This window comes from Fonsecaea nubica, assembly GCF_001646965.1.
Source record: "Fonsecaea nubica strain CBS 269.64 chromosome Unknown Scaff24, whole genome shotgun sequence".
NCBI classification, from domain to species: domain Eukaryota; kingdom Fungi; phylum Ascomycota; class Eurotiomycetes; order Chaetothyriales; family Herpotrichiellaceae; genus Fonsecaea; species Fonsecaea nubica.
In genome coordinates, this window is record NW_019173697.1 from 310,013 (window position 1) to 326,913 (window position 16,901).

The 16,901-nt window shown below is 53.5% G+C and overlaps 7 protein-coding genes across 7 annotated transcripts; 4 read left to right on the top strand and 3 right to left on the bottom strand.

Annotated features, from left to right (window-relative positions):
• Positions 1 to 446: 446 nt before the first annotated feature.
• On the top strand, positions 447 to 2,225 carry AYO20_04612 (hypothetical protein; the record flags this gene model as incomplete). The annotated part of the gene is made up of 1 exon (XM_022642908.1): positions 447 to 2,225. The coding sequence occupies one exon, from the start codon at positions 447 to 449 to the stop codon at positions 2,223 to 2,225; it is 1,779 nt and encodes a 592-aa protein (XP_022501210.1).
• Positions 2,226 to 2,670: 445 nt separating this feature from the next.
• On the bottom strand, positions 2,671 to 3,084 carry AYO20_04613 (hypothetical protein; the record flags this gene model as incomplete). The annotated part of the gene is made up of 1 exon (XM_022642909.1): positions 2,671 to 3,084. The coding sequence occupies one exon, from the start codon at positions 3,082 to 3,084 to the stop codon at positions 2,671 to 2,673; it is 414 nt and encodes a 137-aa protein (XP_022501211.1).
• Positions 3,085 to 3,286: 202 nt separating this feature from the next.
• On the top strand, positions 3,287 to 4,105 carry AYO20_04614 (S-methyl-5-thioribose-1-phosphate isomerase; the record flags this gene model as incomplete). The annotated part of the gene is made up of 2 exons (XM_022642910.1): positions 3,287 to 3,347; positions 3,438 to 4,105. 2 exons carry the CDS (start codon positions 3,287 to 3,289, stop codon positions 4,103 to 4,105), a joined length of 729 nt encoding a protein of 242 aa, XP_022501212.1.
• Positions 4,106 to 4,157: 52 nt separating this feature from the next.
• AYO20_04615 (hypothetical protein) lies at positions 4,158 to 8,305 on the bottom strand (the record flags this gene model as incomplete). Its single annotated transcript, XM_022642911.1, has 6 exons — positions 4,158 to 4,181; positions 4,240 to 7,142; positions 7,189 to 7,449; positions 7,507 to 7,589; positions 7,684 to 7,937; positions 7,988 to 8,305. 6 exons carry the CDS (start codon positions 8,303 to 8,305, stop codon positions 4,158 to 4,160), a joined length of 3,843 nt encoding a protein of 1,280 aa, XP_022501213.1.
• A 1,963-nt stretch (positions 8,306 to 10,268) lies between these two features.
• On the top strand, positions 10,269 to 12,222 carry AYO20_04616 (hypothetical protein; the record flags this gene model as incomplete). Its single annotated transcript, XM_022642912.1, has 2 exons — positions 10,269 to 12,161; positions 12,220 to 12,222. 2 exons carry the CDS (start codon positions 10,269 to 10,271, stop codon positions 12,220 to 12,222), a joined length of 1,896 nt encoding a protein of 631 aa, XP_022501214.1.
• A 368-nt stretch (positions 12,223 to 12,590) lies between these two features.
• AYO20_04617 (hypothetical protein) lies at positions 12,591 to 14,187 on the bottom strand (the record flags this gene model as incomplete). Its single annotated transcript, XM_022642913.1, has 4 exons — positions 12,591 to 13,661; positions 13,713 to 13,922; positions 13,977 to 14,068; positions 14,127 to 14,187. 4 exons carry the CDS (start codon positions 14,185 to 14,187, stop codon positions 12,591 to 12,593), a joined length of 1,434 nt encoding a protein of 477 aa, XP_022501215.1.
• Positions 14,188 to 15,641: 1,454 nt separating this feature from the next.
• Positions 15,642 to 16,073, top strand: AYO20_04618 (hypothetical protein; the record flags this gene model as incomplete). The annotated part of the gene is made up of 1 exon (XM_022642914.1): positions 15,642 to 16,073. One exon carries the CDS (start codon positions 15,642 to 15,644, stop codon positions 16,071 to 16,073), a length of 432 nt encoding a protein of 143 aa, XP_022501216.1.
• Positions 16,074 to 16,901: the final 828 nt, after the last annotated feature.

A 16,901-nucleotide genomic window follows, 5' to 3' on the forward strand; every position in this document is an offset into this window, starting at 1 on the left:
CATGAATCTGGGTTACCTTTACATAAGCCAACCAACCACCCACGTCCTGGCACCCAGCCTGGAATTCTTCACCCGGCCTTGAGCCTACTAGGGTAGCAGGGTATGTAGGTACGGAGTACCCGAGCAACTCGCGTCCGAAAAGACATCCCCCGAGACGAGGACGATCGAGATGGTACCTAACCCCGTAGTGTGCTGGTCCGGTCACACACGGTGTACTCGGGTAGATAGATCTCTTGATCCCGAGGTGCATTATTAATGTACCTGTATGCTCCTGCTCGATCGACAAAAGGGAAGGGAAGGAATATACGGAGGATTCAGTAGTGATTAACTTTTTCTTTTCCTTCCTGCTGGGTACCATGGGTGGTGGACGTTGATTGAGGCTTCCATTAGCAGACTGGGGTAAGATACGGACTGGGACTGGGACTTGCAAAGGAAACGTGCGGGTCATGGGTAGAGGTTCCGACAGGCCAGTGACCTTCGTCTTCGATGGATATCAGGGGTCGAACGTTCTCAACAAGTCGACCATCAACGCACACGTTGCGCGACAGGCACATCAACGGCGGCGGGAGAAGGATGAGGCACTGAAGAACAAAGGACGAAGCGGTGGCGGTGGCGGGGGTGTCGAGAACGAGAAAAGACAGATACAGAAACAACGGCACCAGCAACAACAAAAACAGTCGTCTGGGACGGGAACAGCCCCGCGTACCGAGGAGTACGACAGCGGGTACGAGAGCGGCCTCCTCACTCCGGTGATCCTGGCGGGAAACTCTGATCCCTTCTCGTCCAAAACCATCGCCGTCACGCCCGAAGTTAACCGTCTCCTGGTCTTCACGCGGGACTTTATCCTGCCGGCCATCCACGCCAACGAGGCGTCGGTCGTGGGCGGGCGACACCACATCGATCGGTTCTGGATGGACAGCGTGCGCGCACTCGACGACGACGGCGTGGCGGGCTACGCGTACCTCGCGCGGTCTTCGGCTATCCTCTCGACCCTTACGGCCCATAATCGCTCGAGCGTCGTCATGGCGTTGCAGTACCTCGGCAAGGCGACGAACAATCTGAGAAAATCCATCGCGAAGAGGAGCCGGCCAGACGCGCAGCCCGACGTGTGGAACGTTTATGCGCTGTTTTGTGCCGAGATCGCCGCCGGAAACCTCCAGGGCGCGGGGGTCCATGGGCTGATGCTGCGGCGCCTTCTCCAGCCCGACGGACGGACCTTTGACGGCGAGCGACGGCTCTTGATGGTCGTCTTGCAGCAGGACATTACGCGGGCGTGCCTTTCCCTGACGAGGCCGTCGTTCGACCTGCACCGCTGGGCCGAGGAAAACCTCCCGGCCAGGATCACCGATGACCTGAACAAGGAAGCGGGGAATGGTGTCTCTTACCCATCGGCATTCCCCTTCTCGACCGCAAACCTGTCCCCCTCGTTATCCCCGACCTTGCGTAGGGTCTTCGTGGGTGTTCGTGAGTGGCTCGATGCCCTGGGCGTGATCATGCTCAACCGCGACCTGTTCAACCTGGCGATCCTGATCAATGGCGCCATGAGGATCATGGTTCTCGAGGGCGACCTGCTCAACAACTACCTCGACTGTATGGAAGACTGGGAACTCGGCCACTCGCCCACCGCACTGGCCGAGGCCTGCCTAAGCCTCGCCGCGCTGTACTGGGTGCGTCGGGCCGCGCACGAGCGCATGGACGCGGGCTCCAAGCTCGAGGAGGCCGGGTCGTGGGCTTTTGACATGAGCCGCATCGTCTCGACCACCCTGCGCGACCTCGACGCCAGGATCCTCCAGATGGAAACGTCTTCTTCCACACTTCCGGCCGGGATGCGGGTGCGGACCGCTGAGGATAGGCTGTGGTGTCTGTACGTGGGGACCGTCGCCGAGTGTAACGTCCGCTCGCAGAGTCAGAGGCGGAGACAGAAGCAGAGCAAGAGCCAGAGCAAGAGCCAGAGCAAGAGCCAGAAACAGCACCGCCATCCAGCTGTCACTACCACCGCCACCGCCGAACGCGACGGGGATCTCAGGTGCGAAAGCGAGAGCGAGAGCGAATGCAATTACCACGGCCCGCGACTCACACAGCTCGCCACCAACGAGATGCACCTGTCGACGTGGTCCGAGATCGAGGCCGTCGCGCAGCGGTACCTGTACGTCGACATGATCAGCCACAAGACGAAGAAATGGTATGCGAATGAAACGTCAAGGCCAGTGGGCTTTCCTCCCTGAACTCTTCGGCTTCCTTTACCTTTTCCCCTCCGCATTCTCCTTCTCTTCCCTTCTCTGATCTTGTTGTGTTTCTCCTTCTCGAGTCTTGTCTCAATAAGATGGCTCGTTCGCCGACTTGTTCACACCTAACCCCCAACGTTGTGCGCGCAACGTCGCTGCTCTCTTCTCCTACCACAGAAACCTCTGCCCATGACACATTGTCAGACACATGACACCACCAAAAATAGAGATGATGAAAGCCTGTTTCATAAGTGACAGTAATAGTGTATTCAGACACTCCAAATGGCAAGAACGACAATTCTATATCTTCTTTATCCATACACAAACACACACACACACACACACACACACAAGAGGGAACAACAGGCAGGAAGGATCTGCTTTCAAAAACTGCTCTAAAAAAAATCAGAACCAAGTCTGTTTGTAAAGGGAAAAAAAAACCACATCAAGCAGCGCTCATCCAAACGCCGATTCTCGCACTCCCGCCACAAAACTCGTTACCATCACCCGTGCACAGCATGGAACAATCCCCCTCTGGTGCCGACGCCCCTTTACCCCCATTGCTCACGGTGCCAAGTTGGTTCGAGCAATAACATTCCCTGCCAAACTCGACACCAGCGTATTTATAGCCTCTGATCTGGCAGGCCGAGACACAGAACTCCTGCGTCATGGACGTGGAATTGGAGGTGCTGTACCCTTGCAGAGTGCGCTGAGCCGCGGAAGGATCTGTAAAACATCCCTGGTAAGTGTAGCCCGCTATGATCGCCTTCGCACCGGGAGGGGACAGCGAGGTATTGTTGTAGACACTCAAGCGACTGGGTCCACCACACATCTGCTGCGCATTGCCGGCGCACGGCATGGTACATCCCGTGGCATTGACGACTGTGGAGGGCGACAGACCGTACCCGCAGTAGCATTCCCTCGAATATTCCAAGCCGGCAAGGGGTAAGTTTTGCGCCGTGCAGAATGAAATGCACGAGGATATTGTCATTGCGGAGTTTGACGTGGAGGCGACTGAGAGGAGTCGTCCATTTGGCAGCTCGGGCGCACAGCCAAGGTAGATGGCAGGGAAGAAGGCATTCGACGGCACGGAAGACGACGAGCTGGTCACACTAGATGTGCGTGTGCTGGTGCTAGATGAAGTGGAGGAAGTGGTCAGGCGAGTTGAGACAGTCGTCAGAGTGGAAGACCCCGGTTGACTTGTGGTTGTAGGAGTTGAGCTCGAGAAGACCGGAGTACTGCTAGTCGCCGAAGATCCAGGAAGAAAGCTAGTAGTAAAGCCGGAACTACTCGATGACAACACGGACCTGGATGTGCTTGTGCTCACTCCTGTCGAGATCAAAGTCCCCGAGCTGGTTCCTGATGATGAAGTTGGTAATCCTGTAGAAGTGGTCAACGGCGATGTAGTAAAAGCAGTTTGGGACGTGGTTGTTGTGCCAGAGAGAATAGTCGTTGTACTCGTGCTTGCGGACGAGGTTGTTCGTGACACAGAGCTAGTGCTGCTTCGGAGTGTGGTGGAAGAAGTGATCGAGCTCGAATTTGGCACACTCGATGTCGAAGCTGTAGAACTCGTAGAGCTAATAGTGGTCAGCGACGAGGCTGAGCTCGGGGTTGCTGACCTGGTCGTCGAAGGTCCTGAAGTGACAGAGGAGGTCACCGGTTGTGTCGAGACGGTCACGCTGAAAATACTAGTCGTGGAGGATTGGATCATGCTCGAGACCGAAGTTCCGCCCGACGCCGACGTTACAGACATGACCGCAGAGGTGGACGAAGTTGCCGGTGTCACCAGAGTTGATGTTGCTCGGGTCGATGTGCCTGGTGTGGTAGTCCTTGCTGCACTTGATGTCGAACTAGAACTTGAGGGCGCAACGAACTGGTAGAGGCTTAGTCCATTTGGTCCACCACAAATGGTTGACGAATTGCCAGCACAAGTCATAGAACATCGTCCATCTGTAGCTGTAACGGAGCCAGCACTCAAGCTATTCCCACAGTAGCATTCCTGACCATACTCCACTGCGAAAAAGGTAAAGCCGGTACAGTTTCCAGCACAATATTGCACCGTCATGCCGTTTGAGGCGACAGCCTTGCCCGTCAAAGCACGACCAGCTACTTCCGTGTGGCAATCGACGTATTGGAAGGAACCAACACTGGGGACAATGACTGGGCCTGTCGGATTCGATGGCGGTGGTGGAGTAGAAGTCGTCCAGTTCAGATTTCGGTACAGAGTCAACCCATTTGGCCCTCCACAAATGAAGCTGGAGTTACCTGAACATTCCATGTTGCAACGTCCGTCGGTTGCTGGAGCGCTACCTGAGCCCAAGGTGTTCCCGCAGTAGCATTCACGGCCATATTCGACACCGAAATACTGATACTGGGTGCAATTGCTGGCACATGTTTGCAAGGTAATGCTGTTGTCTGCAAGAGCAAAAGCACTGAGCGCCCGGCCGGGGATTTCAGAGGAGCAAGACTGGTAGGTGAAATTGCCGATCGTGGACGGAATGGTTGGACCTGATGGTGTGGAAGGATTGTTGTTTCCACCGCCATTTGAAGGCGGCGTGCTCGGAAGGGTACCATTGCCGTAGATATACATGTTGAGACGGCTCGGGCCTCCACAGTATTCTGTCTGATTGTTGTTGCAGGTCATGCCGCAGTCTGTTGCACTTGCATTTACAGAACCCGCCGCCAATGTATTCCCACAGAAGCACTGGCCGCCATATTCGACTCCAGAGTACAAATAGCCTTGACAAGCCTGGAGACAAGAAGCCACAGTGTTGTTGGCATTGCGCTGCACATTCAGTGCTCGAGAGTTGGTACCTTCGGTATAGCAGCCCAAACTGGTGTAATTGAGTGTGCCAGGGTTGACATACGGACCTGGAGCGTCTGTAGAATTGCCGTTCCAACGCGTAATGTCACCAAAGAGGGAAATGTATGAGCCAGCACCATCAATGCCATTGCCGCCACAGATCTCATTGACGTTGCCGGTGCATCCAAAGTTGCAATTGGCATCGTCGACCACCGTCTTTGGTCGGTTGTAGCCACACCAGCACTCCTGCTCATACTGTGTGCCAGCGAAGATGTACCCTGTTGCTGCGCATAAAGAAATGCACTGTTCATTGGTATTGTTGGCGCCACTGTAGATGGCAGTTTGAAGTTGGCGACCAGGATTGTTCTCCTTGAAACAGCCTCCATATCTGTAAATACCCTGCTGAGTGACTGGGTCTAGTGGAGGTGCCTGTTCCGAGACAGCATTGCAGAAGAATTGGATGTGCTGCTTTCCAAAGTTGGGATCGTTCAGATTCATGGTCCACTGCGCAGTGCCGTTGTAAGGGTCCACATTGAGTTGACTCTTTGGGACCGAGCAGAAGAGCGTTGCGGTGAGATTTTGTCCCGCATAGACCAGGGTGCCCTCGGCGAGATCGACCTGGTTATTGGCGCCAATGATGCTTCCAGCAACACCAAAAGGAGGCTTACTAACAGTCACTGACAAGGCCGCTGCATTGGCAGAACCGTTGTTGGACAACCGCATTTTCAGGTATCGGCTGGTATTCTCCGTAACGTTGCCGAAGGTGAAGGAGGTTGTGCTGTCAAACGGGATCCATCCTCCATCTAGGCTCTGGAACTCGAGTACGGCTTGCGGCTGATCCGATCCGGCTGCAAGGACATCAAGCACTTTGGTGCCACCGTTGGAGACGATCTGGACAAATGCGGCGTAGTTGCCGGAGCGTGGAGGGTTGAAATTGATCGGGACAGTCAAAGCGCTGTTGGGAGGGACTGACGACGGCATATTGTAGAAGGTGAATGCCGAGACCACGGTTGCTGTTCGAGTGCCATTGGGGGAGATCCAGGGGCCAGTCTCGCCCACAATGGAATACTGAATATTGCTGATGGAAAGAGGGCTATTTCCTAGGTTGGTGATCACCACAGACTGGTTAACGCCACCTGCCTGCTGTCCGGTAATGACACCATTCCAGCTGACGGTGTTGGGAGTGACCATCAGCAGAGCAGCCTGACTCTGGCCAGTCCCTTTTAGCTGGACGGGAGTATTGATGCTGAATCCAGCAGCTTGCTGAGTTGTATTGAGAATCACCGATGAAGATAGCGGGCCAACGGTTTGTGGGGTGAAGGTTGCCTGAAACGAAAACTGTTGCCCCTGAGCAACCGTGAGAGGGAAATTTGGCAACCCACCGGTAGCAAAGTTTGGATTTCCTAACAGGCTTGCAGCGGTCACTGTTACCGCAGTGTTGGCGGTACATCGCACCGTCATCGGCGCTGTGGATGTGTTGAGAAATGTCGTGCCAAACTGAAGAGCGGTACAGTTTAGAGGTAGATTGACAGGCGCTCCGTAAGCATACAGATAGCCAACTGTAGTGCCCTGGTAGACAATACCATTTCCGAAGACAGGTCTGGTGAACTTGGTGGTTCCTGGTGTGACAAACGAATTGATTTCCGTCAAGAGACTGCTTGCATCCGGGATGGCATTGTAGATCCGAAGATTGGATCCTTCGACATCCGACGTCCACACCAAGCCAGTCCCAGGCTGATCATTGAGCGAAGTGACAGTGCCATGGCCTACTCCGAGGATGTAGGCATTCTTTTCGGGGGAATCGGCCACTTTGTTGAAATATGGTACGCCGTCGTTGCAGGAGAATTTGAACACGTGTGTTTGATATTGAATGACGTTGATATAGATGTAACCTCCTTCGAGTGGGTAGACACCAGCTCCAGCATAGACCGAGTTCTCGTTCTGGTAGACTTGAATCACGTTGTCCAGCTTGTTGGGTCCGTTCTGATAGCCTCCGAGGTTGTCGAGATTAAGCCAGTAAGTTTTTCCACTCTTTCCGGTGACCACCCCAATCCGTTTGACGTCGCCGCAGGAAAATTGACTAGGGAGGAGTTCCAACGGTGACGTACCGAGATCTGCACCGAGTTAGCTTCGTTTCCAGGTCGAGGAGACCGTTCCTACCTTTGTCAGCACCATCAAGCTGGGTTTTCTCCCAAGGCATGAAGAAGTCGACCACGGTCAGAGATCCGTCGTCATTGATTGCCATGTGCACGGCGGCTTCTTCGAGTGATGTTGGTGGGTTCCTCCCGTTGACCGGTATTCCATTGAGCTGAGAAGCATAACCGTTGCCAGAAGCGAAGAACATGGAGCCCTTGTCATCGCTTGCAAGACCGCCACCGGACATCCAAACACCCGCGCCAGGAACGTCAGGGCCAACACCAGCTGCGAATCATCAGATACAAGAATTTCAGAGCCAATACGGACGCCGTAATGACTTACCACCTTCAGTCGCAAATCTTTCCACGAGCTGCCCCGTGCCCTTGTGCCAGCCAACAATCCACCCGGTGAAGTTGTATTGGACACTGTAATAAGACAGAAAATGTCAGTTGCAAAACGACAACACGGATAATCTAATCCTTCTGGTCCCGACAACGGGCGAAGCGGAATCATACATACCAATGGCTAGCAAAGCCGGCATACACATAGTCACCGGTGTGAAGCAGACCAGGACGTTGATGATGAATGCCACCATTGAATGACCGAACTGGGTTGTTTCGAGCCACCATTCCCTCAAGGTTGACCGGGAAATCGGGTCTCTCAGAGAGATCAACAGTGCTGATGGCGTGAACGTAGTAACGACCATTTGTGCGACCGTTTGCACCTGTCAGGCTCTGGTCAATGTACGTCTTGGACGTCATATACCATGTATCCTGGGTTTGCGGTTAGAATTTGAGATCAGCAGAGGCCAATAGAGACACACTGTATCCGGATCGATGACACCTGTTGCCGTCACACCGACAGTCGGGTTGATATCGACACACCCGTCCAGATCGCTGACCAAAAATGGGCGATGAAGATTTCGAGATGCGACAATAACCCCGGTGTTTGCCACTATTTTGTACACATTGTTCTGAGTTGTAGCAACATAGACATATTGGATGCCATCTGAGCCAGTATAGACCAGCGGTTGGGAGAATATCTGCTCGGGAACGTTCTGGCCGTTGATGGGATACGTTCCCGGTAGCTTGGTCTTGAAGAGGAGGCCAAATTGAGCGCTTCCAACCACTGCGGGATCCATGTTGTGATTGTTCTGGTAGCCGGTTCTGTCGTTTGATCCGCCCCACGTAATGGTGTCTGTACTGGCAAGAGAGTCGACATATTGTACGAACAAGACATGCAAGGAAAGAAAAACGGCAATGAGTGACTGTGAGGAAAGGGGAATGAACGAACGCATGGTGCTAAACGAGTGCGAGAAGAGTGAACGAGTGACCAAAGCTGCATAGACAGCAAATGAGTGTAGAAAGAGTTTGTACAAATCTCAAAAAAACACGACAGGGAAGCTTGCGCTATATCATGGCTTCAAAAGTCTTCCTCTTGCGCCAGCGATGGTCGACTTCAATAGGGCTTCGTCACCTGGATCGCGGTCTCGGCCATGAGGCCAAGTCCAGATGGCGGAGGACATTGCGAATTGGCCTGCAAAATCTGGATCCGGCAAGCATCGAAACAAAATTGAATCAGGGGTCGGGTTCTGAGTTTCTGACAGAGGCATGAATGGTATAGGTCTATAAACTCTTTCTCAGAGGCAATTCAGAGTGCCCGAATGCCCCAGAAGGGTTATCCCGGGCCAAATCCTAAACGCTGGGCAAGCAAGGAGTGTCTCTCTGTAGGGATCATGTCACCAGTCCTGTAAGGTGAAGTTGACAGCAGGCCAATGCCAGATGTTGGTTTGACAGCCGGTCTAAAGTAAGATGCCATTGGAGATATGATATGTAAGACCTGTCAATCCTTGAAAAGGAGACCTGGAACATTGCTCAAGGGTTGCCATGTGATGGTGGGAGGGTCAAGCCACATGGTCAGGGTCTTGGTGTGTGTTTTTTTGGGAAGACACGCGTACGGCCGGAAGAGCTCATTTCGCTATAGCAAACAGGTCTATGGGCAGATCCTGAATGATATTTAAAAATAGTTCAGAGGCCGGGAAGGCATCATGTATTGTGAGGATGGATGATATGAGAGGGTGAAGGGGAGACGGGGTGTGAGTGCAATGTGTGTGACACGCACGGGCCACCAACCAGACGCGTCAGGGATACCTTCCTAGATTAAATATGCCAAGACACTAATATACGCTACTCCTTTGTCGGACTAGTGGATTTCTACGCAAGACGAGTACGTCTTCAAGTTCAATGTATCAACCTTTTCTATATCACAAGGCAAGTCTATATTGGACACACAGGGACACCTTAGCCCTTACTAGTTCTAATATACTGATTCTATTCGTTCGCAGGTTACCCATTCTCATGTCGGAATTCTCTTGCTCTTGCATGTGAACGTGACAAGGTTGTCAACTGCTACTGCTCCCATGAGCCAGAAATAGAGAGACCAGCACTCCTGAGCCGCGCTGACAAACGTCCTGGAAGCAGAGTCGAACACAACCCTGTCCTTAGGTAAGAAATCGGGAATCTACAGCTTCTCGCGTGCTGGGATCTGGATTCCCTCACCACTCAAAGTCTTGGTCTAGACTGTCAAATAGGCGGTTAGGTAAGCTTTGCCAATATGCTAGCCAACCGTCGGGTGGCCATCCCGTTTTCTCCTTGGATGTCGTTGATAAGAGGTTGTTATTTTCGCCTCCTGTTGGAGCCAAGCAATAGCACATCTTCCATCATTGGTGCTGCTGGATGCACCTCGTCGGATGCTTCCCAATTCGCACCCTTGGCATCAACCACGACTCACTGAATCTCTGCGAAACAATTTGCTGAGCTGGGACTTTGAACATCCACAGTATCCCTGCCTTTACTTCAAGCAGTTAATCAGTGGCGTGCTGAAATGCATCGCTTTTCCACGTGGGCTCGCCGCCTCCTGAATCCAGACGATTACATATGCAAACCTGTGGCGGATACGAGGCCGATTGAAGGGGGGCGGAATGCTCCGAAAGCGTGTAATAAGGACTCAATCCCAGCCAGAAGAGTCGAAGGAATTGAAGGTCGAGGCAGTTGGCTTTGTTGGGAAGACGTTCACCAAGTTACCCATCGGCAACACCGCAACACATGGCCCAGGTGGACATAACGTTCCTGCCTGTGCTTGCACGAGGGAGTTCTCAACGGGAGCGCGAGCTCTACCAGGCTACTGCGAGATCTCACGCGGCGCGACTATCACACAAATGGCGAAAGCTGAAGCGATCCGACCAAGACAATGCAAACCACCAACGTCAGCATATTGGCGAAGAGTCACAACCCACCGGTGCGAGCGAGACTGCATGGAACCAGGCATTGGTGTCGCCAAATCTAGTTTCGATTCTGCAAAAAGGCAACTCGGACCCTTTCAACAGTCTCGCGATCCACGTCACACCACGCGTCAACCAGATCTTGACTTTCTTTAAACATGGCTACCTCCCAATGATCTATCCGGCCTTTATGGGGTCGGAGGACGCCATCCGACGGATTGAGGCACTGCAAAATCAGGAATACCGAGACGGAGTACTAGCTCTCCGCCTCGAATGTAGCGCCCGAGCTCTTCTCTTTATCAATGTGGCCTTTATGATTAAAATCAGCCCTCACCAGGGGTTGGAGGACGAGGCGCTCCTGCTCAAGCACCAAAGCATCAAAGCGCTCCGCCGCGAACTAGTTAAAGGCAGCGTCGCCCAAGCCCAATCTCTCGTGCTGGATAGCGTTTCGATGCTGTTCCGTGGGGCCCTGATTGCCGGTGATCTGGACGAAGCGGGGCTCCACGCCAACACGCTGCGCAAGCTGCTCGAGCAGAAATACGATCGCGAGGGCGGCGTTGTCGATCTCGGCTTTCTCTTGCGGGTTCTCTACCAGAACAAGCAGCTGTCGGTCTTCCGCTTTTCGCTGTCCGTGTTTGACGTAGAGGAATGGGTCCCTAAAGTGCTCGCAGCCTATCTGGAGCCGTCCAAGGCCTACAGGGAACCCTATCAGCAGGTCATGCTCCGCAGACTCGATCGCAGCATCTCTGCGGAGCCACTCCGCTCCCTGTTCGTCGAAATGCTGCTCGGGGACCACATGTTCAGTCTTCCCGCCGAATCGCACCCGGGGGAGCAGCTGTTCTCCATGGTCCAAGTCTGGATCCACATCCAGGGCACCATCCTGCACAGCCGTCTCGTCGACTTTATCTTGAAGACCGAGGCGTCCCACCACCTCAATTTCGACCCGACCACGGAACAGCCTACGCCTGATGCGCGCGAGAACCTCTACTGGCAGACCCAGCGGGTGCTCGCGCTCACGTTTCTCATCATGTTCGAGTTCAACCGCACGAACCTGGAGTCGGTGCAGACCGTCTTCGTCAACGCGCGCGATTTCCTCGCCCGTCTCCGATCGGCCCTGTCGCTGACCATGCACGCCGCGAACCTGACACGTGACTCCACCGCCAGTGGTGGCTCGTCTGGTGACGAGAGCGATCTCGCCGCTGAGGGATTACCTCAAGGTGATCACAGCAACGCCATACTCTGGGCTCTTTGTGTCGGGAGCTGGACGGAGAAGAAACACAATCCGCCTGCTGCTTCGCCATACAGCGCCAACAGTGATTTTGCAGGGAACAGTGGCGGAAATCGTCCTGGGGAGGACGGCGGTAACAGTGATGGTAACAGTGACGGCGGTAGCAGCGGTGCTGGAACTGGTCTTGACAACGGAACTCACAATGGAAACCGCAAAGGAACGGACACTGAAATTGGAACTGGCAACGGCCACGACAACGCCTCCACATCCACCTCCGTCTCAGACGCTTGTGACGCCGCCCCCGACAACGACACATGGTGGTTCGCGACGACCCTCTCGCGCCACGCACGGCAGATGGGCCTGAAAAGCTGGCACGAGGTCAGGGCCATCTTGCACGGGTTCTACGTCGTCGACGGGTACATGCCGGGTCTGGACGAGTCGGTTACGCGGCTCCTCTCTGATCGAGACTCACAGCCACTTGGTGCCGATGTAGGTACTGGTAGGGAGGGAGGGAGGCAGATAGATAGGTAGGACAAGTGAGATTTAGTGAGGTATGGTAAGGTGAGGGTGAGGTGAGGTGATATCACCGCGAGGGATGGGTGTAATTGCAGTGTAATCTGGGGGAGAACGACACGGTATATGGACTCTCTACTCGTATGCTTGATTGACAACGAAACGAGTCTGCTCAGGTAAGGTGGCTAGGTTGCTTCTATCTATATGGTACGGACTTCTCGCGGGTGATCTATCCTCTGGATGGAAATAAAATGGGCTTTCCTCGTTTCAATCCTTTCTTCTCCCTTCTGTTTTCCTGTTTGCCCTGTCTATGGCTGCGTGCTGCATGCTGCGTGCCGCAATTCCGGCCGCAGGGTGATCAAAGCCACCTGTCTGGCCACACACTGCTAAGGCTTCTCGGCCTTCTCACTCCGTGGCCGGTTTGCACCGCACTTTGAGATGGTTTTCGCCGTAAAAATTGGGCAGGAAGGAGTCGCGAAACCTCAGGTCGGCGGGCGGGGAATCTGCGTCAATCTCCAAAACCTCGAACCGTCGCAACATGGTGGCAAAGGCGACGTACAACTCGCACCACGCGAGGTTGATGCCCAGACACGACCTCGGACCGCGACTGAAGGCCACCAGATTGGATTCGAGGTCACCGCTAGAGTGCAGCCACCTTTGGGGCATGAACTTGTCTGGACTGTCGAATATGGTCGCAGAGGAATGGACAAAGATGCCTGAGATGCCGACAACCGTGCCAGGAGGGATCTGATGAGAAGCAATTGTTGCGCCCTTGGCTGGGACGACGCGAAGGAGAGGGGACACCACGCCTGGTGCAACCCGCAGAGACTCTTTGATGGTCGCGGTGAGTAGTGGAAGAGACTCAAATACCTCGAAAGAGCTTGGTGGGCCAGCAAGATCTGGCCAGACAGACCGGATTTCTTCGCGGAGAGATTGGTAGAGCTCCTCGTTCGACGGCTGCAGAATCTGGTTGAAGCCGAAGATCAAAGTATTTCCGACAGTGTCGCCGCCTCCAAACATCAAAGCCTGGGCTTCTTCGTAAAGCGATTGCTTGTTCGGGATAGGCTGGCCTTTGTGCGCTTCAAGATCAAGCAGTCGATGGTAAATGATAGGGTGAGGAGCCTCCTTGAGTATGCTTGGATTGGCTGTTACTTGGTCGACTTGATCCCGTAAGATAACCTGCAGACGTGTCAAGCCTGCTGTCTCGGGCGAAGCTTTCATAGCGATATTCGGAGGAAGCGAGAAGACGAATTTCCGGAACAATGGCAAATGCTTGAATTGGATAAAGGCAGGCCCAGATGCCTCCATAGCTTCAATAATGGGGGCGTTATAGTCAGGTACATCGATGGCATTCACAGATTTGGCGAAGCAGAAACCAGTTATGGTGTCCATGGTAAAACATCTGAAGGCGAAGAATAAGTCCGATGACTTCCCTGCCGCGAAGTCTTCTGAAAGTCTGTCCGCGAGATGGTCCATCTTGACGGCAAAGGGTCAGTCAGCTCTCACGGCGGTTCCCTATTTACTTACATTCTTGCGGACAAGGGTCTGCATTTGTAAGATATTTCGTCGGGAGAAGAGCGGTTGCAAGACATCCTTGCGCTGCTTGGCTTCGTGGTATCTCAGGAAGCCAAACGAAGAGTGATCCTCGCCAAAGCATTCATACAGCGCCCTGTCTTTGTCCCAGCGGTTGACATTGTTGTAGATATCGTGATAGGCTTGCGGGTTCGAGAAATGCAGCTTTAATATATCAGTGCAGACCGGGGGGGGGGGTTTGGGAGAAGGTATCAATACCTCATTTGGAGCAACACGGATCACGTCCCCTTGGGCCAGGTCAGCACCATTGACGTCCTCAATGTGATTGACTTGCCATAGCGTTGATGCAGCTCAACCAGGACGTCAGTCCAACTCCTCTGCAGAAACAGTTCAATGTAGGTCTTGTACCACCCGGAAGCCTGGGCTGCCAGGGGACCTGGATAATTTCGGAGGGGATGAAGAAGGACATTGCACAAGACTTGGGCTACCTGAAGGGACAGCCAGGCAATGGCTACCAGGAGGGCCACCGAATAGGTGCTGGCCCACATGTTGCGTGTGAACTGAGGCGTGGTACCTTACAAAGAGTCGCGTGGAGATGTTCCGTAGTAAGCCGTCAAACCTGGGGAATCTCTGATTCAGGGTGTTCGGCATTGAAGTCTCAAGGTTACAATTGAGGGCCAGCGACTCGATGTCGGCCTGGCCCCATCATGCACCCCATCCATGCAGAATCCACGATGAGAGCCAATTGAGGTTGACTTGTGCAATTGATTTGCTAGATAAGGAACCGCCATGTCTATGCAGTGTCGCAGGAGCAAAACAGGGTCGACATGCACACAAGCATGAGCGAAGTCTTAGCGGACGCTCCACTGCCCCGCCTGATCAGATGCTTGTCTTGTCTCCGACGCCAATCGATCTGCCGAGGGAATTGTGCTTTTTTAGCATCTTGTTTGGCGGTGGGACCAGCATCCCAGCTTGAGAGAGCAGGCCCGCAGGCGTCGGGATCAGATCGAGATGCTTGCGTCGGTACCTACCCCGGTTGCATGGTGGAAAACATTGATGACCTCGTTCGCGGAAGAATTCTCCTGAGAGCTGGTTGATCGTCGCGACACCGATGATCAGTCTGGGCGCGGGCTTCTTTTGCGGTCTTCTCATTTCTCTTTGCTTGTTCTCACACCACGAGACTTGAAGTGAACAGAACCGAATATTACGGGCAATGGTGTGATATGTATAACTGAAAGCAACCAAGAGCATATACCAAGACAATGGTTCATTCCTGGCATCGCGGGGGGAGGGCCAGAACGCGGCGAGGACGGCCAATGAATGCTGCGCGTCTTTGGGCGTGTGTTGAATCGGGCGGCATGTGACGCGGAGTGAGAATCCACGAGGATGAGACTCTCCCAGTTCTGAAGCAGATGGCGCAGATGGGCGCCTTTGGGCGCAGTTTGTGCCTGCGTATCGGGTAACGCAGCCATGACGTTGGCCCCAATGGGGAGAAAGAGACCAAACAACGAGTCACCAGATCCCTCTTACTCGTACTGCGCCCAGACTTCAACACTCTGCGTCTCGCATATCGCGGTCTTCGTTCCTGAATCCTGAGGTCTGAGTCCTCACATCATATCGTTTTGGAAACTCTAACCCGGTCCACCGAACACTCCCCATGATACATATTGAGCGTCCCAGGATCTTTATCCCGCAGCAACACAAAATCTGCAAAGAACTCCACTTCACCGGCTCTATTCCGCCTGGCACTTCTTTTCTGTACCATTGACATCTCCTTGTGGTCAATAAGCAATCAACAGAGAGTCGACTGTCAAGAGACATTTTACACGCAAAGCAATTATCTCCTCCCCTTGTCACATCTCAAGGCACTGAGAGCGATACAACGAATACACATTTGACACACAATCAGCACACCAAAGAAGAATGGCATCACCACCATCCTACACCGCCACAGCCGACCCCAGACGGGAGAGGCTACCGCCATACAAAGCGTCGCACGGCTTCGCCAACAGTCAAGAAGAGCTTGCCGCGCTCAAAGAATTCGCCGAGTCCAAGCTATTCGTCGATGCTGGGTCCAATGGCATGTTACCGGATCTTCGTGGGGGAGCGGGAGGACTACAGTCTCTCACGTGGGGAGGGCCGATGGGTTCCCGGAATCCTTATTGGGAGGTTGGGTGGCCTGAGCCGGAGAGCAAGGAAGAGCGCAAGAGGCGAAAGCAGCAGGAGAAGCAGAGGAAGAAGGAGGAGAAGGAGAGGGATAAGGAGAAAGAACACGAGAGAAGAGGAAGCGTCGCCGAGAGGCTGATGAGGGTCATCAGTCGAGGCAGCAGTAAAGATGGAGACACGGTTTCTTGACAATGACCGCTGTTGTCTTGTTTGGAATTCCTCCCTCGAACGTGCATGTGCATCATTGCAAGGGTTCGACGAGCATTGCTACGTATCAAAAGTCGGATTCTGTTGTTGACTCCTTTACGTGGTTGAAGGGGAAGGGGAATTGTCGATGTGCATGTGCATTTAGCCTCGCATCAACGTTTTTGCAGGATGTGTTACTCATTGAGCGGAATCCATCATGATCTCTCTGCTCTGTCATGTCTTGTCTTGTGCGAGTACACGTATCACGATGACCCCAAGGAAGGGCAATGCATTGTGGCTACCTGCAACAGCCCCCGACAACTACCCATCGCGAATAACACGCACTGCATTGGTGGCACTCCTTGCACTCGACCACCTGCTGAATAGGGTACGCGGGTCCAGTACCTCGTATTACCAAGAACCTGTGTAGGTGCCTACCTAGATAGCCCTATTCCTCAGGTCGAGTTCTCAGTTCCTCGGAGACTTTATTGTGTCTCGCCCACCCTCCGTATCCTTATTATCCCAATCTGGAGCGGAGAGCGAGGAATGGGAGGATATTGTCCCGACTTGACTTCCTATCAGTCCTGACTATGTTCCCGAATACCCCTTGACTTTTGAACCCACTTCTTACTTAATATGTCATTCCCTAGGTACGAGGACCGAGTATGTACTTCGTATATGCTCCCCTTATGTCCGGACGCGGATGACATTTGCCATAACCTCTTGTCTTTCCATGTAAATTGCCTACATGCTTGGATAGGCGATAACACAGACTCGGAGTCGGCTTCTTGGTATGCCGTATCCCGTACGCCATATGCCGACACAGTCTCA